Source organism: Peromyscus eremicus, chromosome 3 (genome assembly GCF_949786415.1).
Source record: "Peromyscus eremicus chromosome 3, PerEre_H2_v1, whole genome shotgun sequence".
Classification (NCBI taxonomy): domain Eukaryota; kingdom Metazoa; phylum Chordata; class Mammalia; order Rodentia; family Cricetidae; genus Peromyscus; species Peromyscus eremicus.
The window spans coordinates 132646632-132672558 of NC_081418.1; the positions used below are offsets into that span (position 1 = coordinate 132646632).

General features: G+C 48.0%; 1 protein-coding gene and 1 pseudogene across 1 annotated transcript; both read left to right on the top strand.

Moving 5' to 3' along the window:
• Positions 1-615: 615 nt before the first annotated feature.
• Positions 616-13734, top strand: Pex26 (peroxisomal biogenesis factor 26). Its single transcript, XM_059258520.1, has 5 exons — positions 616-1193; positions 2262-2402; positions 4039-4334; positions 7578-7724; positions 10948-13734. Exons 1-5 carry the CDS (start codon positions 976-978, stop codon positions 11049-11051), a joined length of 906 nt encoding a protein of 301 aa, XP_059114503.1. The 5' UTR covers positions 616-975; the 3' UTR covers positions 11052-13734.
• Positions 13735-20191: 6457 nt separating this feature from the next.
• On the top strand, positions 20192-21572 carry LOC131906487 (putative uncharacterized protein ZNRD1-AS1; annotated as a pseudogene).
• Positions 21573-25927: the final 4355 nt, after the last annotated feature.

A 25927-nucleotide genomic window follows, 5' to 3' on the forward strand; every position in this document is an offset into this window, starting at 1 on the left:
GGAACTCGCTTTGGAGACCAGGCTGGCCTCGAACTCACAGAGATCCGCCTGGCTCTGCCTCCCAAGTGCTGGGATTAAAGGCGTGCGCCACCACCGCCCGGCTTGACAGTGTTTTTGAGGCTTACTTGTTGCGTGACCTACCTCGACTGTAAAACAGAGTAATAATCGTCCTTAACTCATAGAGATGAAGAAATAACTGAGACCGCACAGAAGGCACTTCAGAAGCATCGAACCCAGGAAGGGGAGATAGCCAGCTTTGTTGCTTCCTTTCATTGTCTGTCCCACGCTCCCTGCTGACATCATCGCACCCCTTCGGAGGTTCAGAATAAAGGCGCAGGTAGCTCCACCTCCTTATTGGAATTTCTTCCGTCCGGCCTCTTCCGGTTAGTGAGGGACGGGTCGTATGTCACAGGACATAGGCGATTTCACTAATGGTTCAGCTGCCCCAACTTTTCCAACCCAAAGCTGGTGAGCGCTGGTGCGTTCTCCATGGAGGATGACAGTCTCTGGGTGCCAGAGTTTGAGGTTGTAGTCGGAACGCCCTAAGCTTCGCAGAGCCAAGAGGCCAGGACTACAACTCCCAGAGTCCCGCGCTCCAGGGCGCGCGCGTGCGCCGTAGTGGCGGGGGCGGAGGCGGAGGTGTCCGCCTCCGTAGGTTCGGAGTAGGGCGCTGTTGGCGTGCTTGTGACTCTGGTTTCTCAGGTCCTTCCAGCACTTGTCGAGGTGCCTGGCGTTTGGCAGCATCTCGACTTATGTGCAGGCCAGTCCCTCGAGAGTTAGGCTGTCGGTGAGCGCAGGCTGTGCCGCGGGTCCAGCGTCTTCACGGTCCTTTCGTAGGAACTGACTTGGAGAGGCGTGGAGGGAAAGAGTACGAGGCCTGCCGGTCATCTACCGGGCCCACTCCGGATTTCCAGGAGTCTCCGGAGAAGCTGTCCTCCTGACGTGTGAGGAGACCCGGCCGAGCCCAGGCTGGCTATGAAGAGCGACGCCTCGACTTCTGCAGCTCCCTTGAAAGGGCTCGGGGGCCCTTTGCGGAGCAGCGAGCCTGCGCGTGCCCTTCCGGCTGTGTCTCCCGGGGCGCACCTGCTAGAGGAGGCGGCCGACCTGTTGGTGGTGCATCTGGACTTCCAAGCCGCACTAGAGACTTGCGAACGGGCTTGGCAGAGCCTGGCCGAGGAGCCCGCAAGTGGCACGTATGTGCTGGGCTGAGTTCCTTTCTGGATCCTTTTGGGGGAGGAACTCGGTCTCAGAATTTCTGGCATTGCCAGATTGCACCAACCTTACACCTTGCTTTCACTAGGAGATCCTCTCTGAGAGAGGCTGGTTGCTTATTCTGCACCCGTTACTGAGGAAGAAAGGGTCACTGTACAATGAAGAAGTCAAATCATTGCAACAGTTTGGGGGGAAGCCACAGCCAATTCTTTGCTCACTCTTTCAGTGCAAAAGGACAGGGTGAATGTACATTAAGTGTTCGATCTTAAGGGGGTTCAGTAAGCAGGCAGCAGGAGGCCTCCTTTGGGGACCCACCTATTCACCCCCATCCTTGTCAGGTCATGGAAAATGGGGGTGAAGGCAGAAGTGTGGTCTGGTCCTGTTAAGGACTGGATGAATTAGTTTGAGGAAATCCTTGCTTTTTCTAATGCATAGTCCTCCTCTGGCAGCTGGGGGCACCATTTCTCTGTGGAGTGTAAACCTTCCTTAGAGCTGTGAGCGTACTAGGGAGGGAGCAGGCAGAATGAATAGTCAATGTTGATAGCAGAGAAGCAAAACCTGGAGAGATCAGCTGTGGTTTTAGTGGGGTGGAGGTTGCACAGCCAATGTTGAGAGCATTGCTTATGGACCCAGGACGTAGATAATTCTAAAAGGCCAGTTGAGTTCCCACATGAACACCCAGTCAGATACCTCACTCCAAGCTCACTTCTCGCTAAGCAAACTGTTGACCCCACTCTCCTTCAATGCACACCTGTTGGCTGCATGCTTGCTGTGTGCCATTCCCACAGGATTACTTTTCAGCTCACTCAATTCTGATTCCACCTGTATGCAAAGATGTGTGTTGGGCAATAGCTCATTTTCCTCTGAAAGGTTTCCAGAACTTAACTCCAGGGGGAAGGGCAGCCCAAGAGACCAGTGGTCCTATACATAACAGAAAAGGTAAGGGTGGTGGCCTCCGAGTTGGAAGCTGGATACCAGTCCCCGAGTGGAAGAGGGAATGGAGAGAGGGGAAGCCCTTCTAAAGCTGACTTGAGTCTTTCTGCCGACAGTGTTGTGGAGGTGAAGTGCTCCCTGTGTGTTGTGGGGATCCAGGCTCTGGCAGAAATGGATCGGTGGAGAGAAGTCCTGTCCTGGGTCCTCCAGTATTACCAGGTTCCTGAAAAGCTTCCTCCCAAAGTCCTGGAGCTGTGGTAGGTCCTTGTTGCTGACACTGGGTCAGTGTAGGAACCCAAGTCCTCTCTTGAGTCAGGGTCTCATGACTCCTTTGTCTTCCTCCATCAGTTCCCTTCAAATTCAGGTCTCCCCACTCTGACCTTAACCCACAGGAGCTAAGGATGAGGAAGGAGGCATTTGGGTGTAGGATAGAAGAAAGGAGCGCTCACATAGGATAGTAGAGAAGCAGGCTAATGAGAGGACAGGGCCAGTCAAGCCTCCTGCTGCCTCCTGGGGATTTCTAATTCTTAAAAAAAATTTTTTTTTGGCGTTTATTTTGTGTATGTGGGTATGTGTATAAATGGTGTGTGTGTGTGTGTGTGTGCGCGCGCGCGCGCGCGCCGTATATGTGCATGTGTATATGTGGTTGCATATGCATGTGTGCTTGGAGATCAGAGAGGGCATTTGGAGTCCTCTATCATTCTCTGCTTTATTCCTTTGAGGCAGGGGCTCTCCCTGAACCTGAAGCTCACATTCTTTCTTGGCTAGGCTGTTAGCCAGCAAGTCCCAGTGGTCCTCCTGTCTCTTCCCCCTCGATGCTGGGATTATAGATGTGTGTGGACCACATCCTGCTTGTTATGTGGGTGCCAGGCCCCCAACTCTGATCCTCAGGATTGCACAGCTAAAGCTCTTTTTAAAAAATATTTTACTTTTTGTTTTATTTTATTATGTGTATGGATGTTTTGCCTGAATGTATTACATGCATTGTATGCCTGTACTACATGCATGCCTGATGTCCACAGATGCCGGAAGAGGGTGCTGGATCCCCTGAAACTGCAGTTACAGATCGTTGTGAGCCTCCATGTAGGTGCTAAGAATTGAACCTGGATCCTCTGGAGGAACAGCCAGTGCTCTTAACTTCTGAGCCATCTCGCAAGCCCTTCAGTCTCTAAAATATTTTTTTGCCCTCCAGACAGGGTTTTGCTGTATAATAGCCTTGGCTATCCTGGGACTAACTTCGTAGACCAGGCTGGCCTTGAACATACAGAGATCTGCTTGCCTCTGCCTCCCAAGTGCTGAGATTAAAGGCATGTGACACCATGCCTTGCTAGCAATCTCTAATTCTTAAAAAAAATTCTTATTATTATTTTAAAAAATTGTGTGTGTGTGTACATGAATGCCAGTGCCTTTGGAGGCCAGGAGATAGTCTCAGATATCCTAGAACTGGAGTTGCAGGTGGTTGTGAGCTGTCCAATATGGGTCTGTGAATCAAACTCCAGTCCTCTGTAAGAGCAGTACGCACTATTAATCATTATCTCTAACCTTCCAGTTTTTAATTATTATTTTTTTTAAAGATTTATTTATTACGTATACAGTGTTCTGTCTGCAGGCCAGAAGAGGGCACCAGATCTCCTTACAGATGGTTGTGAGCCACCATGTGGTTGCTGGGAATTGAACTCAGGACCTCAGGAAGAGCAGCCAGTGCTCTTAACCACTGAGCCATCTCTCCAGCCTCCAGTTTTTAATTCTTAACAGTGTCCATGTCATGTCCCACAGGGTAGGGCTGGAGGACATGGGAGGGTAGGATTGCAGAAATTTATGGGTTTGAGAATGAGTCACCTATAGAGTACTGATTTTTCTCTTTTGGGGATTGTGTTGTTTTGGGGGACACAGCATCCTTCTGTACAGCAAAATGAAAGAGCCTGGAGCTGTGCTGGCTGTGGTTGATGCCTGGCTCCAAGACCCAGACAACCAGGGTCTTCCTGAGTACGGATCATTGGCAGAACTCCACCTGCTCCGGGTGCTGCTACCCTCGGGCCGCTTGTCAGAGGCTGAGGGGTTAGCAGAGGGCTCTGCAGCTTTCAGCGAGGAGCAGCGGGAAGAAGTGCTCCAGGCCATCCACACAGCAAAGCAACAGCATACGGAGGAGCACCTGAGTTCTCAGGAGCAACAGAAGCTGAGCCAGCAGGGTAAGACATCAGGGCTCTCTGGCCTCTGCAAAGGGGTCCCATGGTGTCCCCTGTACCTTCTTGACTTTCCTAAGAATTTAAGTCACAGAATGGAAAGCCACTGTGTTGCACTACAAACCAAGCTAGACTTTCTGAAGTTGGAACGCAAGGAGAGTCTACATATGGGAGGTGATGCTGGGGGTTCCCTGGCCCTGATTTATCTTCAAAGTGCTAAGATTAAGGGCCGGTTGTGGTAGTGTACACCTTTAATCCCAGCACTCGGGAGGCTGAGGCAGGTGGATCTCTGTGAGTTTGAGGCCAGCCTGGTCTACAGAATGAGTTCTAGGACAGCCAGGGTTACACAGAGAAACCCTGTCTTGAAAAAACAAAACAAAAAAGAAAGAAAAGTTGCTTTTCTTTGGGGGTCTGATTAGTCATTTCCTTGGGATCCTCTCACTGGATTTTGGCATCCATCATGCTGGCTGGCTGTGATACACACACAGTTTAACTAGGTAATTTATGAAATAAAAATGACCTCCTTCAGCTTTGGGTCTCTGTGCCCGGCCTCCTCTCTGCCTTCACTTAACTAGAGCTTTTGAATGTTTTGTTTTTTCAGCTGAGGTCTGCCTTGTTCATTAGTGTGCAGTTGTGCTACCCAGTGGCTTCTGGTCGCATCCTCACAAGGCAGTGGAGTGGGCCTGGGAGTGGGATTGTTCTGTTACAGGAACTTAAAGGCCTTTGGCTCCAAACCATCTTTGCTCCTCAGTCCTTTCGGTTCCCATTCCTTCAGTCTGTGTGTGAATACTTCCAAGATTAGAACATTACCTGTCTCCCGGAGTGTGCCTTCTGTCTTTTTTAATGATTTATTTTTATTATTTTAAATTATGTCTATGTATGTGTCTGTATATGGATATGCCGTGTGAATGCAGGTGCCCATGGAGGCTAGAGATATCAGATCCCCCTGGAGCTGGAGTTATAGGCAGTTGTGAACCCCACAGTGTGGATGCCAGGAACTGAACATATAATATGTGTATGTGTAGAAATAATATGTAAAGCCGGGCGGTGGTGGCGCACGCCTTTAATCCCAGCACTCGGGAGGCAGAAACAGGTGGATCTCTGAGTTTGAGGCCAGCCTGGGCTACAGAATAAATTCCAGGAAAGGCTCCAAAGCTACACAGAGAAACCCTGTCTCAAAAAACCAAACAAAAACAAAACAAAAGAAATAATATGTGTGTGTGTTTTATTATAGAAAAGGTTGCTATGATATCACTTTATTGTGTGGTGGAATAAATAAACTAAATAAAAATTTAGGTATGACAAAAATGATTGTAAATTAAACAAAACAAAAAACAAAACACACCAAAATTAACCAGACCAAAATGTGGTGGTATTGTGTTCCCAAAATATTGTGCATGCTAATAAACTTATCTGGAGTCAGAGAAGAGAACGGCCACAATATTAAACATAGAGGATAGCCAGTGGTAGCTCACGCCTTTAATCCTAGCATTCCAGAGGCAGAAATCCCTCTGGATCTCTGTGAGTTCAAGGCCACATTGGAAACAGCCAGGCATGGTGACTCACGCCTTTAATCCCAGAAAGTGAGCCTTTAATCCCAGGGAGTGATGGTAGAAAACAGAAAGATATATAAGGCGTGAAGACCAGAAACTAGAAGCATTTGGCTGGTTAAGCTTTTAGGCTTTTGAGCAACAGTTCAGCTGAGACCCATTCTGGATGAGGACTCAAAGGCTTCCAGTCTGAGGAAACAGGATCAGCTGAGGAACTGGCAAGGTGAGGTAGCTGTGGCTTGTTCTGTTTCTCTCATCTTCCAGCATTCACCCCAATAACTGGCCTCAGGTTTGATTTTATTAATAAGAACTTTTAAGATTCATGCTACACCAAAAGACTATACAATTCAGTGAACTTCCATACGGTTTGAATAGCCATTCAGAACAGAAGCTATGGAGTTTCACTTTGGATTTTCTACTTCCACATGGAATATATTTTTATGTACTTAGTCACCATCAGAGACAAAGTATCTGTTTCAGAGTAGAACTAGAAAAAACAATTGGCTTTATACCTTTCTTCAGCATCTTCTGTCTTTGGACAGCTTGGGGATTGTTAAATTTTCTTCTTTTTAGAATTTACATGGAAGCCTGTTATTTTAATCAGGAAATTATGATCCTGTTCTCCAAAGTACTCTTCTCTGTGGACCTGCTGGGATCACCTCACTTCTTTGCTAGCAGGCTGTTGGTTTCAGGAGCTGCCTGCCTGTGGCTGCCAGGCCGTCCACCATTGCCTTAGTTAGGTTTCTATTGCTGTGATAAAACAACCAAAAGCAACTTGGGGAGGAAAGGGTTTATTTCATCTTACACTTCCGCATCATAATCCAGCATTAAAGGAAGTCAGGGCAGGAACTGAAGACAGGAACCTGGAGGCAGGAACTGACTCAGAAGCCATGGAGGAGTGCTGCTTACTGGTTTGCTCCTCATGGTTTGTTCAGCCTGCTTTACTTATAGAACCCAGGACCATCACCCAGGGATGGTCCCGCCCCCTGTGGGATAGGCTCACCCACATCAATAATTAATGAAGAAAATTCTCCACAGGCTTGCAGGTCTGGTGGGGACATTGTCTCAGTAGAGGTTCTCTCTTCCCATTCTAGTCTGTGTCAAGGTGACATGAAAATTAACAGCACAGCCGTAATCTCTGTGGCAGGTCCAGGGGCTTCTGTCAGGTCTGGCACCACTTGTCTTTGGGCTACTAGTAGTCATGATTTTATTCACAATCCCAGTCTTGATTCTCTACTGCATATATTAAAACCCTTCATTTCTCTGTGGTAATGTGTCACTAGTAAGGCTCTGAGTTATTTCACATGTCCGTTTGTAACATGAAGAATGCTGTAAAATAAGGGGGCTGTTTTCAGACATGCTTACACAGCTGAGTGGGTCTTGTGTGCGCTGACTGTGTCTTCATACAGCCTGTCCTTAAAACGTCTTTGGTCGGCTGTGGGTGTAGCTCAATGGTAGAATAATTGCCAAGCATCTGCAAGGTCATGGATCCATCCCCAGCACTGCGAGAGCCACCAAACCCCCAAACAAACAATGCCATTTTTAGAGCTTTCAGAGTTTTCCTTTGAACTATTTCATGAGCTGTACAAGGAAATCATTCTCGTTCTATTTTGATTGACTCTTCAGCTCTAGCTCAAGGCTCAGAGCCCGGGAAGCTGATTTGCCTGACTCACCCTGCAATGTTCTGTCCCCTGGTCAGGTTCGTTCTCCTGGAAGTTGATGTCACTGCTGAGGTTGCTTCGCCAGCTTTGGGGCTCTGTGACCAGCCACCCCCTCTCTCAGCCCTTCAAAAAGAGCCTCCTGGCCGCCTTGATCCTCTGTCTGTTGGTTCTGCGGTTTGACCCAGGTGAGTGAAGGGCACCTACGGCAGGGCCTGTGGGAGCAGGTGCTGCTGGGCGGGAGCCACCCCCTGTGACACTGAGCCTCTTCCATAAAGAATACGTGTCAGCCTCACCTGGAAGGAGGGACCAGGCCTAGAACCTAGGAGAGCAGTTGGAGAACATTCACCACCCTGCTGATGGAGTCACCTAGGCCTCTGCTCCATCCAGAGACGATCTCTAGACAGAATGCAAGATAAGGAAGCCTTCCTCATCATAACACCTGAAATAGTCTGTTGATCCAAGTGTCTCCTGGCTAGTGTGACCTTGATGTTGTAAATGAAGTCTGGTGCACTTTAGAAGGTGTGGGAAAATAACTGGAAGTGATCTTCCGGTTACAGAACCTTCCCTGCTGCTGTGTGCTGGGCCTCAGGGTGCCTAGTCTCTTCTGCTTCACTTGAGAGAGAGAGATGAACTTTCCGGGTGAGACTTGGGAAGACACCTGATTTTGTGATCATCCAGATGTGCAGATGCTGGGCCACCGTTAGGGGACCACTATTCGAGAAACATACCCCGACCCTTAAAAAAAAAAAGGGCAAGGTCTTCCTGTGTAGTACAGAATGTCCTCAAACGGTTTTGTTTCAGCCTCCCAAATGCTGGGAATGTAGGTGTGCGTCACCAGGCCAGGTTTTCTGCCTTACTTTCTCTGAGTAGTCAGTTAGTCTCTACTTTTCGCAAGAATTTAGACTTAGGATAGAATTATGCAACTTTCAAAAACCAAGGGGAAATGAAAAACCTTGATTTTAGTCCATGCCTTTTCTTTCATTTTTGGTTGAGAAATCCGATAACCAGAGAGGTCAAGTGACTAGACCAGAGTCCACAGTTTGCCTGCTTTCAAAGCTGCCACCTTTTGACTTTAGGTCCCCGCTTTCCTCACTCCCCTGTTCTGTGGTCAGAGTTGGTTTAACCCTTTGCTGGACTCAGAGCGGGAATGTCCCCTCTGGACAGCTCTGTTGGTTGTACAGAACAATCACGGGCAGCTTCCAGAAACACTATGAAAAAGATGGGTGAGCAGCCACACCCAACGTGGAACACACAGTCTCGGGACTGGAAAAACAGATTTAAGAAAGGGAAGTGTAGTTTGTGTGATTTTTGTCTGTCCCCGACTGTCTGCTTTGTAGGCGTGATAAGAATTTAGAAATTCCTTATGACTTTCCCTAAACTGTTTCGTGTCACTAATGCTGATCTAAACGGTGACGCAGAAAGCCGTTTGAACTTGGCTGTGCACAGGGCCGCTCAGAGCCTCCTCAGGAGAGGAGGACCTGGGGGTGGGCTACAAATAGAACTTGGAAGAAGAAGGTCAGTTGATGTAAAGAAAAGACCATGTATGGAGAGTCGGGGTAGTGTTTGGTGGTAGATGGCATATGTAGCGTGTGTGAAGCACGGGGTTCCATCCCCAGCCTTAGAGGAATAAAGAAATCCCTTTCTCTCTCCACCCCCTCTGCATCGTGTGTGTGTGTGTGTGTGTGTGTGTGTGTGTGTGTGTGTGTGTGTTTGTGTGTGTGTGTGTGCGCGTGCATATGTGCACAAGCATGGATTCGAGGTTGATGCTGGGTGCTTTCTTACTCTCCACGTTGTCGGCGTTGGCGTCATCATCGTTGTCGTCATTGTCAAGACTGGGGATTAGATCTAGGGCCACACACTTGTGGGGCAAGTGTCCTGCCACTGAGCTCCAGCCTGGGCCTTCCACCTTAGTCTTTGAGTCTCTTCAGTGAACCTGGAGGTTGCCGTGGGATCGCAGGCTTGTGTGTGTTCCCGCCGGGCCTGGCTTGTGTGTGTGTGTGTTCCCACCGTGCCTGGCTTGTGTGTGTGTGTGTGTGTGTGTGTGTGTGTGTGTGTGTGTGTTTTCCCACCGGGCCTGGCTTGTGTGTGTTCCCACCGTGCCTGGCTTGTGTGTGTGTGTGTGTGTGTGTGTGTGTGTTTTCCCACCGGGTCTGGCTTTCACATGTGTGTTCAGGATTCAAACGAACGTCTTCACACTTGTTCCACAGCACTTTACCCACCAAGCCCTTTCCTCAGCCCTGAACACTGCTCCTCCCCATTTTGAGGGGCAGGTCTGTGTGTTGCTCAGCCTCGCCTCAACCTCTAGTCCCAGCTGAAGCTCCTGCCTCAGCCTTCTAAGGACCTGGGATACTTTTTTTGTTTAAGAAAGAAATATGTATTCCTTATTTGAAGGCCAGGGAGGAGCTGAGATACCATGCTTGCCTGGTATGTACTGGGGCCTGGGTTCCCATGAGACCTGGTGTGGTGGCACAACCCTGTGCTCCCAGAATTTAGGGGATGAAGGCAGAAAGGTCAGAGGGCCAGTCATCCTTGCCTGTAGAAGTCCCAGGCCAGCCTGGGCTACATAAGACCCTGTCTCAAACAAAACAAAACAACCTACCCAGATCAAACCAAAACAAAGATGGAAATATATATTTCTTGTTTGCCTTTTAAATCTGTAATCCAAACAAGGAGAATAAACAAAGGGTAGATTTTCATTTTTAATGTAGTTCATCTCTGGTAAAATAGGTAATGTTGCCGTAAGGCTCCAAACTGAAAAAGCGTAGAAAGGTACAGAACATAGTGAAAGTCTCCCAGAATGACTCCCCATGGCAGCCATTGCTACCAGTGTATTTCTTTTTCTCATGAAGTAGAATTGGGGCTTAAGCATTGTTTTTAGACTTTAAAAAAGTGTGTATGAGTCTGCATGTGTGTGTGTGCACCACATGCATGCCTGGTGCTTTTGGAGGCCAGAAGTGTTGGATCCCCTGGAACTGGTATTACAGATGGTCGTGAGCCTCCATGTGGATGCTGGGAACTGAACCCAGGCCTTTGCAAGAGCAGCGAGTGCTCTTAACCACTGAGCATCTCTCCAGCCCCAATAAAAATATTTTAATATAGGCCTAAGCATGGGACTGAGGAAAGAGAGGCCCTCAGAAGGAAGCGGGACGCACTTGAAAGCGCACGTGTGGGCTTCTGAGAGTCACCAGCGTCTGTGTATATATCGGAAAGATTCAGATGTAATACATCTGTATTCCTTTCTAGATTATTTAAGGTTATTGTAGTTCTAGTGGAGAAAACATATCTCAGAGAAAGAGAAATTCCTTGTTATTGAGGAGGCTTCGAACAGCAGGAGGCCCAGATGTGTTTTCTAGCCACCATGGAGGGGCTGAGGGAAAAGCACTCATGGTAGGTTTTCCTTCCCCACAGCAACTCCTTCTTCGCTGCCCCTCCTCTACCAGCTGGTCCAGCTCTTTCGCCGGATCCAGAAGGCCACACTCTCTCGGCTCTACCCACTCGCTCTCCGTGACTGAGTGGTCCTACCCCGGCTGCCTTGGCCTCCTGCAGTCCACATCTACAGAAGCAGAAACGTTGTGTCCGGTGGCTGAGCCCCAGATGGCACTGTGGGCGTGGGCCCACGTCGTTCCAGAGAGAGTGATGAAGGCAGGTGAGCTGGCTTGCTGCCTTGGACCCTCCCTTTGGCATCCCACTGTGAGGGGGCCTCAAAGGGAGTGTGGAAATAGCGGTGCCCAAGGCCCAGCCGCCCAGAACAGAGCTCTGGCTGCCCAGAACAGTTCTCTTACCTCTTACTGCAACAGCTCCTCAAAAAGGAGGAGTTCCAGAGCAGGGAATGTGTCTCGAAACACTGTTACCTGACAAAGGCAGAGGGTGCTTTCCGGGCTGGATGCTAAGGGAGCTGGGGGTTCACAAACATCTGGTGGAGTGGCCTTTAGCCTTCCGCTTCTGAGAAACTTACCTCTGAGAATTGCTCCACAGCACAGTATTTGAATTCGAGTGAAGCCAGAGCTGCCTCTTCTCCATGCTCCTCCCACAGGCGCCAGAATTACCAGTCAGTTGACCATCCCTTCCCACTGGTCCTCCAGTGGGGCAGGAGGCTTCTGCCTGAGGCGTTTTGCTATTCAGGCAGAATGTGGCTTCTGACCCACCCAGGTGACCGCTGGGAGCAAAGTGAGCCTGCCTGACCTTATCTCCGGGGAATGTGATCTTTCTTGGTGCCTCTTAGTCTTAGCTCAGTTTTCCAGGATGCCAGGGGCCAAGCACAGCTCTCGTGGACCCACTGTACCCCACTACCCTTTGGCCTGTCCAGCTAACTCTGGTACACACTGTGGCAGGTCCCTCTCTGTGCCCTGATGTCCTAGTTGCTGTCTGTGGTTTGTATAATGCCCGTGTGGCATGGGAAGTAGGCCAGTCTCAGAGCTCTGAGAGCTGAAAATGGAACTGGGTAATCAGGTGATCTGGAAGAGCTGTGGGGCTGGGCTGAGGGGGCTGGTGGGGGGCCGAAGGGACAAACCCCAGGGACGAGGCGCTGGACTTGCTTCAGCTTTTCTTTTGATGACCACAAAGATCTCGAATGTTTCTGTCTAAATAAATGCAGAGCATTCTGGTCCCACCAGTATGGCGGCCCTCAGCCGGCCACCCATGCCAGATCTCTGTCAGAGTGGATGATGGGAATGCAGAGAGGGTTTGCTAGCTTTTTGCTGGTTGATTATTAGGAACTGTGAGTCAACAGTTTCTCCTTAGAAGAGGAAACTTGACAGACACTTAGAATTCCATCTGAATCTGAGGACTTGGGAGCCATGGTAGCCTTTCCCTGTCAGTTTGGGTATGGCTTTTAAATAGACCCCAGCTCACTGGGAAAGAAAAGGACTCAGGAAGGGTTGAAATCCCTTGACAAGGATTCCTCTCTTGCTTGCTTTTGAGATGGGAGTTTCACTATTGTTACCCAACTTGGCCCAGAACTCCAGGGCTCAAGCGATGAACTCCACCCACCAGCTTCTTGAATATTTGTGACTCATGCACTTTATGAGAATGATTTTGAAATGAGAATCTGGACATTCACTGCCCTAGAAAAAGCTCCTTAATGGCTTCCATGGCCACAGGATACAAATGCAGATTCTTCTGAAAGGAAACTTAGGCCCAGTGTTTGCAGGTTTGGCTCATAGCTCCTTTGCTGTGCTGCCCTGTTCCCTGGGCACGCTGTATTCTGGCTGCCAGGCCCTCCGCAGGCCTCTGCTGTGGCTTAGCTGTTACTCCTGGAGGGTCTTGTAGCAGCTCTGCCCCAGGAGACCCTGGGCTCTTCAGGCTTGCTCAAGGGGTACCTAACATCCTTCCCTAGCTCTGTCTCTGTCCCAGCCTCCATCTCAAGCCCCTCCTGCAGTGGTGACGTGGTGGTGGTGGGATTGTCTGCCTCCTCCAGTACTGCAGCTCTTTGAATCGGCAGAGCAAGGCTCACATCCCTGCTCTGCTGTGGGTGACTGTTGGCCAGAGTCCAGCCTTCTCATCTGTAAGTCAGCCCTTATCTCCCAGGGACTCGCACATGCGTAAATGGGCACTTAGGAAGCCGTTGGCACGTTCTCCTGCCCTGAGGAAGAGTTCTTGTGAGTGGTTGCTGAGCCGAGGCCTAGCTGAGCATGCGTAAGTGCTCAGAGGGGTGAACAAGTGGGCGATCGAAGAGGGCGTGTGCTTTTGGCAACGTGTGCGGTCCCGTGCTATGAAACCCGGACTGTATAGGCTTGGTTGTGCCCAGCTTGTCTCTCTGCTCTCTCCTGATCCTCTCCGTGGGGCTCTGGTTATCGTCCTGAATGCTGCAGGGCTGTCTGTACCCAGCCCTAACCACCTGCCAGTCAGGTGAGGAACTTGTAACCCAAACTGCTGCTGTTACTTTGGCCTTTCCAAGGATGTAGGCTGGTCCTCAGCTCTGGGCTTAACGAGGTCAGAGTGAAGGAAGGGCCTTCTTGGTAGACCAGTATGGTAGCCATCAGCCAGAGGTGGCTTTTGAGCATGAAATGTGGCTCATCTATGTAGACATATTCTGTGATTGTAAAACGTACACACTAGATGTCAAAGACCAAGTACTAAAACATAAAAATAAAAACTAAAATAAAAGAATGGAAATACAAAGATTTTTATATTGATTGAATGTTGAAATGATAATATTTTGAATATATTGGGTTAAATAAAATCTACTGAAACTAATTTCAGCTGTTTCTACTTTTTGTAGTGTGGCTTTTGGAGTGTTTAAAATGTCTTATGCTGCATGCATTTGAATAGTGCCATTCAAGACACCACACATACCGGCTGGTTTCAGAGGGGGATTGATGTCCGAGAAGAGCAGTGCATGCTGGGATTGGGAGATGCTGGGTCTAGAGCCGGCTCAGTTGCAGATGGTATCTTGCAGCCACCTTCTTTTTCAGTTAACGAAACCGAGACTCAGAAAGGTGAAACCGTTTGTCCTAAGTCACAGCCTGAATAAGACCCAGGCCTCCTGACCCTCCTAGTGTTCTTACCTGGTCCCTCCCACCCCAGTCTTCTCTGCCGCTCTCTGGCTGGAGTTCATGGTTAAGAGGGAGATGTCTCAGAGAGGGAAAACTAGATAGAATTGATCAGTTTTCAGGTGTCTGCAGTGTGTGACATAGAACAGGTGTTCTGACTTAAGGGGTGCTTGGGATAGCCGGAGCAGGAGTCCCGTGTTTAGACAGGAGGCTGGGCTGGTGTGGGTGGGTGGGATCAGGTGGAGGTGATGGAGAGCAGCAGCAGGAGAGCAGCAGCAGGAGAGCAGCAGGAGAGCTGGCCCCTGAAGGAGGACATGAAGTTCTAAGACGACGAGAGGCATGTAATGTCCCCTGCTCTTTGCACATATATGTACATATGCATACATTTACATGTAATATGCACATGTGTATACGAAGACATAAATATATTAGAGGTTTACATATACAAAGCAATACATAAGTTATGAAAGGGTTATTTTGGGAAAGAAAATCTATCCCTTCCACACATTCATTCCTATGCCTCATTTTCTGCCCCAGGGCAACTGCTGTTCACCTACCCTTCAAGTTTTCCTTTCTCTTACACAATAATAATGTATTACTGCTCTTACACACCCTTGCCACACTTAAAAAGAAAAAAAATCCCCAACCACTTCATTAATTAAGGGGACTTTGCCCCCTGTGAGCACAGGTGGATCTGTCTCATTTTTCATAGCTGTCTAACAAGATCACTTTTTCATTTAAAAACAAAAACAGGGGCCGGGGAGATGGCTTAGTGGCTAAGATCACTCATCATTGTTGCAGAGGCCCCTGGCTTGCTTCCCAGCACCCACATGGTGGCTCAGCCATTAGCAACTCCAGTTCCAGGGGATCTCACACCCTCCTCTGACCTCCTCAGGTACCAAGCACATAAGTTGTACATACACATACATGCAGGCAAAATACTCACACCCATAAATACATCTAAGAGTTAAAAACAAAAACCAAGCCGGGCGGTGGTGGCGCATGCCTTTAATCCCAGCATTTGGGAGGCAGAGGCAGGCAGATCTCTGTGAGTTTGAAGCCAGCCTGGTCTACAGAGAGAGTTCCAGGACAGGCTCCAAAGCTACACAAAGAAACCCTGTCTCAAAAAACAAAAACAAAAAACAAAAACAACTTTCAAGATGGTATCTGGCCATATTGCCAGGACTGGCCTTGAACTCCTGCTTCAGCCTCCTGAGTGCCGGCACCCCGGCCTCATTTTCCTATCACATTGCTGGAATCTTCTCCCTCTCCCAGGTTTAAGATCCACAGGAGATGGTCAGAGCTCTTTACTATCACTTCACACAGAGCAGCTGCCAGAGTAGCCCCCATGGTCACTGCCCCAGCCACAGTCTGGGTGTCTGGCTGGAGGGCAGGCCTGTGTATAACTCTGTCTGGACTTATAGGTTTTCCCTAAGCCTGTAGTCTGCTCCTGCAGCTGCTGGAAGAAGACATGACTGAAAGAGAAAAGTTTGGTGTGAACAGCCTACAGGGAACTGTGAGGGATGGTCTGCCTTTCCTCTCTTTGTACTTGTACGGAAAAGCTGCAGGAATAGTGAACTTTGACCTCTGCCCCCCTTTGGGGTGTGGTGAGTTTACCCTCTGCCTTAGTTCAGCAAGCTGCTACGGCCTGGCCCTGGCTGACCTCACTCCGCTCTATGCTCTCCCTCTGTTTATTTCCTCCTTTAGTGTGTTGACTAGAAGTTAAATGCAGTGGGCGCGGTGCCTTGAGCCGTTTTGTAAGCCCTACTCTGGATTAAGTCGATCCAGAGGGTGTTAGTTAGCCTCTAGGCCTTTTGATGACTCACATGCTCCCCTCTTTTCTGGTGCTGGGAATGGATGTAATTCGGGGTCTCACACATGCTAAACGTAACCGAGACCACTCAGCTGGACCCCAGCCCTGGGTTCCCTGACTTAAAAGCGTTGCTTCAACCTGTCCACTTATCTGAGGTCACAATGCTCACAATTTCAGTTGCTACTGGTTAACCTCGGAGGGTCCCAAACTGAATGTGTGCAATACAGTAAGATTCTGAGAAAGAGAGCGAGAACATGCCTATCATTTATTACAGTGTTACTGTGATCATTCTAATGACTGTCAAGTATGTGATTAGTTGCATACTGCATCCAATTTATAAACTTAAAATTTTATTTAATCGTTGTGTGTGTGTTCCTGTCACAGCACCTGTGTGGATGTCAGAGGACACCTGTGGGAATTGGTTCTTTCCCTTCACCATGTGGGTCCCAGGGATCAACCTTAGACTTCAGGCTTGGCTGCAAATACCTTATCTCCCGAGTCATCTTGCTAGCCCCCGACTCATTAGTTAATTAATTAATTAGAGACAGGGTTTCTCTGTGGTTCAGCCCTGGCTGTCCTGGAACTCACTTTGTAGACCAGGCTGGCCTCAAACTCACAGAGATCCACCTGCCTCTGCTTCCCAAGTGTTGGGATTAAAGGCGTGCACCACCACCACTCAGCACAGCCCCCGATTTATTATCTTTATCATGTATACTCCAATTCAGATGTGTATGATATACGTATGTTATCTATATTAGGATTTGCCATTATCCCCAGTCTCAGGGCATCCACTAGGGGGAGTCTCTCCACTTCTTAGGTAAGGCAGGGGTACTGTGTGTGGTGTGTGGTGTGTGTGTGTGTGTGTGTGTGTGTGTGTGTGTGTGTGTGTGTGTGCAGCATGATGATCCACCTAACCAAGCTCGCCTCAAACTGAACTCACTATGTAGCAGAGGATGGCCTTGAGCTCCCCAAGCTGCTGGGTTTAGGCCTGTGTTACCATGACTGTGTTAGCTTTGTAAAGTTTTGTTTTGTTTTTAATGTAAATACCTAACCTTGGCAGCTTGAGAACCTGTGGAGGAAATAGCAGTTTGCTCTTGGGAGAGACTGAGGGGTAGTCAGGCATTCTCTGCTCCAAGGGAAATGAACTTGGGACAGGGCTATAGCATGGTGGCCTGGCCACCAGGGCCAGATCTGAACACAAGCTGGAGATTGTGTGGCCCACTTCTAGTTTGAATGCTTCTGACCCAAGCTCATGTCTTTCTCCTACTTTCCAGTAGCCTCTTGAAACTGTTTAGCACCCCTTGCCCCTTTCCTCCTGCCTGAGGTGGGAGTGTTGGAGTAGATGGAGATTGACAAGCATAAGATGATGTTTGAAGACTTGGTTGAAAATCCAAGCATTTTTTTTTTTTTTTTTTTTTTTGAGACAGGGTTTCTTTGTGTAGTTTTGGTGCCTGTCCTGGATCTCGCTCTGTAGACCAGGCTGGCCTCGAACTCACAGAGATCTGCCTGGCTCTGCCTCCCAAGTGCTGAGATTAAAGGCCTGCGCCACCACCACCCAGCAAAAAAACCAAACAATTTTTGTAGACATTTTTCAGTTTGAAACAAAACAAAACAAAACAAAACAAAACAAAACAAAACAAAACACTTTAAGAATAATATCCTGTTATTTATATGGAGATGTTTCTTGGGCAGAAAACCAATTTGTATGGATAAATTGTAACCAACAGTTCTCACCCTCAGAGATGTTAGGTTCTGGAATAAAGAATTCATACCCCCTCCCTCCATCCCTTGCTCAGATGCATGCCTTCACCTCCTCTGTGTGCTGTGGAGTGTTGCTTATGTATAGGGAGGTGGGGTGAGTGCTCCAGGGTGTGATGGAGATTGTTTTTCTCATCTTTTGCTCTCTCTTGGAAACTAGTTTTATCTCTGTGAATTCAACTGCCACCACCTTCACTTGGAAGTTTCCCAGCTCTGTTTCTGACCTCTCAGGGTTTGCTTTTCTCCATTCCTAGCTACAGAGAGAACTCGGACCCATGCAGAGCCCGCCATGTTCCCATTCCCAGCCGTCAGCCTTTGCTCTTGTTACTCACTGGCTCAGTCCCAAACCCACTCATGTCTAACGTTGTCTGTTCTTCATGTTTCCATAGTGTATCTAACCTGATAGCAACTCACTCTTCAGCCATGTTCCTTTTTCTGTGAGGTCAATGCTGTTGCCACTCCCGAAATATGTTTCTCTTTTCAGACATGTTCTTGCACCTAATAATAAACCGTTCATTTCATTCAGTCAAGAGGCACATTTTGAGGGGGCTAATAGAGTGTCTCTCCTGCCTCATACTGCTGAGATGTATCTAAGCACTTTCCATATATTAACCAATTGTATCTTGCAACACACCGGTGAGGCAGGGATGGAGATGACAAAGTAGATAGAGCAGAGCTCAGAAACTTGCTTTGCTTGGCTGTTTAGTGGTGCTGGGATTCGAACCTAGGCAGACTGGCGCCAGAGGTCAAATTCTTACCTTCCACTGTTGCACTTAGAATGAAGCTCTCTCTATTCGTAAGAGGCCATGTAATAAAGACGAGTTGAATGGAGTTGGATTCTGGTCTTGAGAGTCAGAGGAAGGAGAGAATACAAGCAGCAGAAGTTGGGGAGCCAGAAGGGCCAACATTAAGACTAAGGGGTGAGGGCAGGAAGGAGGAAGGACCAGTTTTGGTACCTGTTTCAGTGGTGTCCTTGCTCAACTCACAAGCACTATACTGACAATGACAAAGAGTTTGGTGACTCTACCAAGATGACTCAGGTGGACGAGCCCCACTCCTGGTTACCACTGGTCTCAGCTGGATTCCGGCAGATCAACTGCCTCTTCTGAAAGGAGCCTCTCCAGGTGGTTGTCTGAGATCCTGCTTCCTCTTCCTCGTCTAGCACAAAGCTGGGAGCTGGTCGACGAGAGATGCCTTCATATCCATTCCTAGTCTCTCCTTGGCAGTGGATGGTAGTCACCTTCCAGCACACACTCACACCTCGAGAAAATTCTGAGGAGCTTAGCCCCTCTTCTCTCAGTAGTTCTGTTCTGTTCCATTCATGGGTTTTATGGTCTCCTAGATGAACGACGATGACTTGTTTTCATAGATGCTGAAGACAACGGCCAAAAGACATGCCTCTGTGTGTGTGTGTGTGTGTGTGTGTGTGTGTGTGTGTGTGTGTGTGTGTTGGAACTCAGAGTCTTGAGCATGCTAAGCACAAACTGCTGCCAAGCTACAAGGATAAGTAATACCTCCATGGCCTCTTTTTTTTTTTTTTCTTTTTCTTTTTCTATACACTCAATGGAGTACCTTTGCTATATAAGTGAGTGGGCACTGTAGGATGGTATTTAGGAGTGTGGTTCCCAAGACTGTAATTTGTGATTGATATCTTGGCTCCCTTTTCTTTGACAAATCATCTTTTCCTATGCCTCAGTTTCTTTAAAATATGCAGGTGGTTATCTGAGTTGACATTACTTTGGATGTCTTGAGGGATCTAAGCTTTAGATGCTGGCCTCTAGGGTGCCTGAAGCAGTTGGTGGAGGAGGTAAGTTTTTCTTGGTCCCTTGACCTTAATGGCTTCCGCATTTTGTTTGCTGTCCTTGACTTTCAGCTCCAAGCACTCACTATCTCTTGTTCCCTTCAGCTGGGTTCCATGTGTGTGGCCTGTGTGGTTAACTAGTGTCGTTAAAAAGTCCTTCCCACCCCCAGGCAGGTGAGCTGGACAGGAGTCGAAGCTAAAGAGACAATCCTCTGAGACCATTTGTGACATCAGCCAGTTAGCTTGAGTGGGCGTGTGGAAGAATCAGGGCCAGTGTGAAGATGATGTCTTCTCCAACTTAAGACAAAAGTGACCCAGCCACCCTAATGTTGACTTTGGAAGAATTACCCAGGAGAAGGGCTGGTGGGACTGGGTGGTCTTACAGTTGTCCTGAGATTTGCTTTTTCCCTGGTGGTAGCCTGATTACAGCACCTGTAACCATGGAGACTTGAAAAGGGGCCACTGTGTCTGTGACACTATGGCCAAAATGTTCACCTTCCTTTTTCCAAATGCCCTTCAGACTCTGAGATAATAATATTGGAATATTGACATTAAATATGAGTGTACTTACGGTAGTAGGGGATACACAACGCTACTTATCAATGTCAAGTACTTGACTCCAGGTTGTCTCATGATAAGCTATTGCTTGCTGTCTGTTACAGGCTGTGGACACCTGGACATGGACACTTCTTCCTAGTTCTTTCCACAGGGTAAACTCCATCTTTGCCACTCCTTACCTGGCAGCATCATCCTGGATATCTGGACTGTCAAAGTCTAAGCCAATGGCACATGGACAAGCCTCTCCATGTAACATGTGGCCTCCCAGTTCGGGTTCACAGCCAACAATCATGCTGGGGCTCAGGCCTCTGGCATCAGACTCCTGGACATGAAGTCGAGCTCTGCATTCTTCCAGTTGTTTAATGCGGACTAAAAATCAACTTCTGTAGGTCTCAAATTCTTCATCTGTACAATGAAAGTGATAACATTTATTTTCTGTAGTGTCTTGTGAGCAGTAAATGAAATAATGCACAGAAAGCCCTTAGCACAGTGTTTACTCCATATCTGGAAATACCACACAAATAAATATGAATATCACCAGTAGGCCTGGATCCCAGCTCCTCAGAGGCTGAGACTGACGGATCAATATTCTACACAGTAAGTTTAAGGGTAGCCCAGGTGACATAGTGAGACTGTCTCAAGAATAAAAGGTAGGCACTTAGTCGAGTGAGCTTTAGAGAGGGAGCCGAACTTCTTTTTTTTTTTTTTTTTTTTTTTGGGAGCCGAACTTCTAACGAAAGGGAATTGGAGGCCCCACTGCTACTGTGACGACGATTAAGCAAAGATTGGCTTGGGCAAAAGCATCCAGAGACCCTAGGATTGCAGAAGGTCAACAGTCTCCACTGGAGAAAAGGCTCCTGAGTCCTGGTGGTGTGCGTAGGACAGCAGCAAGACACTTGGTAACTCAGAAATGCCGAGGGGAGAGCAGAGAACTCTGCAGGGAGCAAGCGCACTCTCTTGACTGCTGGCTTGCGAAAGCAGAGTCTTATTACAATAAGAGAATAGTGGAGATGATGGAAAGAGAGGACACCGGCGGAGAAACAAAGGTGACAGTGGAGGAGGAACCACCGCCAAGCACAGAGGGACAGAAACTGCGGTATTGGGTGCCCGAGAGGGAGAAGAAACAAATAGAAAGGCACATCCTTACAACAGGCCAGGCCAGAGAATTTAAGAATAAAACCTGGAGACAGACATGACTCCTCAGTGAAATAACACTACCCAAAATTGTGCCAGAAAAGCGTATCATCCCGAAAGCGGAGAGAAGGCAGACGAAAGAGAGAGCTGCTCCAAATCAAAGGCCGTCAGGAACGCGTGATTCCAGGGAGGGAACTTCCAGAGCAAAGACTCAAAGAAAGAGTCTTGAGAAAAAGCCAGAGCCAGATTCCACCACCTGAGAGGCCTGGTAGAGTGAAGAAGGAGACCAAAGAGTTTGGAAAGGTTGTTGCATACCCTCTTTTCCAGCCGTCCAGTACAAGTCGGATTAAAGTGGATCTTCTTAGGGAAAAATCTCCAGACGAAGAGAAAGTGAGCACAATGATAAAACCTTATGGAAAGATTCTTGGCTGTGCCACCCTTTTTGAGAACTCAAATAGGAAAAATAAAGGATCAGTAAAGTTTCAGAAAAAAAAAAAAAGAATAAAAGAAGAAAAGGTGGAGAAGCTGGGTGGTGGTGGCCCGTGCCTTTAATCCTAGGTGGTGGCCCGTGCCTTTAATCCTAGGTGGTGGTCCATGCTTTTAATTCCAGGGAGGCAGAGGCAGGTGGATCTCTGAGTTGGAGGCCAGCCTGGTCTCCAGAGTATGTTAGTTCCAGGACAGACAGACAGAGCTACACAGAGACCTGTCTGGAAAAACAAAAGGCCAAAACCAACCAAACAAAAACTTGAAAATATATCAGTCACAGAGCACTTGTCTAGCACATACAAAGCTCTAGGTTCAATCCTCACTACCACAAACACAAATATACATATTCATTCCTATGAAGACCAACTTTTCCTGTATAATCTGTAGACATTATCTCTATTCAAATGAGTATGGCTCAACTTTGAGGTCATCATAATTATCCCAGTAACATGAACTCACTGCACAGAAATGCATCCCGGAAGAAGTAGACTCACACCTCCTAAGCAGCATGTGGAGGAGGTAGAGGTCATTCCTTCAGAAGGCTTTTCAAACGCAGTGTGGGTGGTTGCTTTCTCAAAGTAAACCTGGATTTGACATCGCTTCTCTACTGGAAGAAAGGGGATTTGTATTAGGTTCCTCCAAGGAATGGAAATATCTTCTTATTCACTTACCTACCTAGATATAGATGAAAGAGATTTATTTCATTTACATGTGCAGTGCTGGGAATCAAACCCAGAACCTTGCACCTGCTAGGGTGATGCTCTACCATTGAGCCACATACCCAGCTCTAAGGAGATTGGTCATAAGGATTGGTTCATGCTGTTACAGCGGCTAAGAAGTGTTAAGATGTGCAGGCTGCAGGCTGTAGGCTGCAGACCTAGGAGAGCCAATGGTGTCTGTTCTAATCCAACTGTAAGAAAGCACAGAAGGTCCTTTGGAACTTAGCTCGTACTCTGTTCTGTTCTTTTGGGAGAGCCCATCCATGTGTAGGAAGGCATCTGATTAATTTGATGTTAATTTCATTTAGAAATGCTCTCATGCATACACCCACATGTTTGACACCCTTTGACCCAGTTAAAGCGACACCACACACACACACACACACACACACACAAACACACACACACACACACACACACACACAAACACACACACACACTTATAGGGATGGGAAAAACATGTCCTTTTGTCCTTCAAAACTTCTACTCAGAAAGGGACACATGGGTTAGGGGTGGGATGGAGGAATATCAGTAAGTATTTTGGGATTGCTCAGATTAAATAATTTTAAGAATGTGGACTTAAAAAAGAAGCACACGCCGGGCGGTGGTGGTGCACGCCTTTAATCCCAGCACTCGGGAGGCAGAGACAGGCGGATCTCTGTGAGTTCGAGGCCAGCCTGGGCTACCAAGTGAGTTCCAGGAAAGGCACAAAGCTACACAGAGAAACCCTGTCTCGAAAAACCAAAAAAAAAAAAAAAAAAAAAAAAGAAGCATACACTTTTTTAAAATTTTCATATTTATGAGGTCCTATGTGATGTGATGTGTGTGTTGCATTTACATTTGTGTGGGAATGTTTGCCTGCATGTGTATGGGTACCACGTGCATGAAGCGCCCCAAGAGAGCATTGAATCCTCTTGGACTAGAGTTACAAACAGTTGTGAGCTGCCATGTGGGTGATGGGAGTCGAACCTGGGTCTTCTGGGAGAGCAGCCAGTGCTCCTAACTGCTGAGCCACCTCTCCAGCCCCCAGTATACATTTCTTACTCTAAAGCCACTGCCAGTCTGCTCAGGCTGCCAAAACAAGATACCACAGACTGGGCAGAAATGTATTTTCTTGGGCTGAAGGTCCAAGGTCAAGTATGGGTAGGGTGTGATTCTCCTGAGGCCCATCTCCTTGGTGTGTACATGGTCTCCTTGCTGGATCTTCACATGGCCTATGGGAGTGCATTCCTAGAGTCTCTCTCCTCTTATAAGGACACCCGTCCTGTTGGATTAGGACCTTATCCTTTTAAAGAAATCTTTATGTGTGTGGATGCCTTGCCTGCATGTGTGTATGTACAGCACATGCATGTGGTGCCTGAGCAGGCCAAGAGAGGGCATCAGAACCTCTGGAACTGGAGTTACAGACAGTTGTCAGCTGCCATGTGGGTGTTGGGAATTGAACCCTGGTCCTCTGCAGGAGCAACAAATGATCTTGAGAGCAGAGCCATCTCTTCAGCCCTAGGGTCTTCTCTTTAATCTAAAGGACCTATCTCCAAATACACCCCCCTGGGGACTAGGGCTTTAGAAACTAGGGGGCAGATGCCAACAATTCCATAAGTGACAGTTAACATTCTTTTTATTTCTCTGCAATCAAAAGATTTAGCATTTGTAGTATAGTCATGGCTCTCTCAAATCCCATAGAGATGAGATGTTCAAGGGTATCACCATTATAGAGTGCATTTGAATGCCATCACTGTTGATGTATCATCAGCTTTATCCTGCGACATTAAGAGTGTGCTCATAATATACTTAATGGCTTATGAAAAAGACTTGAAAAATTAACTTATTTAGGCGCATTCTCTGAGCCCTGGTGGGGCAGGCACTAAGCTGAACAGCATAACACAGGTGTTGCAATTTTATAGGAGTGTTGAAACACATATACTCACACCCTGTAATCCAAAGCATGTAAAATATTAAGTAATAAGTAAATGGAAGAAGTAATAGAATACGTCATAGGAGTTTGGAAGAGAAATAAATTATGCAATTAATAATAACCACTCTTTATTGAGTTAGACACAATTTAATTATGAGTCTCCATTTTTACGTATTTATTTTTTGGTTTTTCGAGACAGGGTTTCTCTGTGTAATAGCCCCTTCTCTGTGTAATAGCCCTGGCTGTCCTGATCTTTGCTTTGTAGACCAGGCTGGCCTTGAACTTACTGAGATCTGGCCTGCCTCTGCTTCCAGGGTACTGGAATTAAAGGCACGTGCTACCATCCCCTCGCTGAGTTTCCATTTTTAAGCTATTGCATTGTAAGACGGTGGCCTGCCTGGGCCCCTCCTCTCTGTGGGCACTGTGATGCCGCAGCAAAGCTGCTGGCCCAGCATGTCTGTCCCCAGCACTCTCCATAGTGTGTGACAGCCATGGAGGCAACTTCTCTGGAGCAGTTGGAGTGGGCAGTTCCAGCTTGGAGGCTGGGTATCAGTGGGAAGTGTGTGTTCAATGCTTTCTCACATGCCAAGATGATTAAAGTATGTATCCTATCCTCAAGAAACTCATAAATAGGCAAATACATGAATGGTGGACCAACAGAATAAACCACTAGGTAGGTTTCACCCTGCTGGTTCCTCAGAGCAGGTGGGAAGGTGTGTCTTCCTCCGAGGCACATCATCTGGCCACAACAGCTCCAAATACATCTTGCAGAACTCTTGATTTCTCTCAGTGACTTGTGTGGTGGGCAGTTGCCAGAGAAAAGAGGGAGAGAAGAAAGTATGGTTACATCTTTAAGTATGAAGTGGCCCTTGGCAGGGAAGTCTGTGTTGAGGTCAAGGCATAGGAACCATCCAGCCCCCATCGGCTTGGAGACAGAGGGACACCGGAGACCCACTAAAGAGTAGTGGCTTTTAACAAGGCTAGGTACCCCCATGACCCCACTAGATGGAGAGTGAGGAAATCCCTTGCTCTTCAATGTCGTCTGTGGCCACAAAGAGGAGGTCCTAGTACAGGGCAGAGGCAGTGAGAACCCTGATGTTCTGGAGTACAGGAGGTGATATCTGCACATTTGGGGATTAAGTGGGAAGGGGTCCTGTAGGAGTGGGTCAGGAGGAGAGATTTGAGAATGATGGAGCAGGAGCTACTCTGACAGAACTTAATACAGCACTGAATTCCTGAATCCCATCATGGAGGGCTTGCTGTAGATCAGGAGCCCTGTGTAAGCCATCTTATTGAATTCTCCAGTAACCAGGCAGGCGGTGGCAGAAGCAGAAGCTTGGGCCCTGACCAGGGGCTGGTCAGATCCTGCAGGCTCTCCTGAGCTGAGGTGACTCTAACAGATTAGTTAGCTGCCTTCCCACAGCACACCAGCCAGTGCTGGCAGCCGGAAGACGATGAACATTTGGGGAGCAATGAGCATTTTGTTTTGAAGTATTTTTCCACTGCTTTCCGGTGCTGATCTCGGAGTGGATGCGGGGTATGTGTGCATACGTGTGTCACGGTCACAGGACTGCTTTCCCGACTCAGCTAGGCGAGGGAGCTCGGCTGCGGCTCCTGGCGTGGGAAGCAGCGGGGCTGGATCAGGGAGCCGCGGGCAGGAGGGGAAGTGCCATTGTGACCTACCCAGGTCCCTCCCCTCCGCGGGCACTGTGA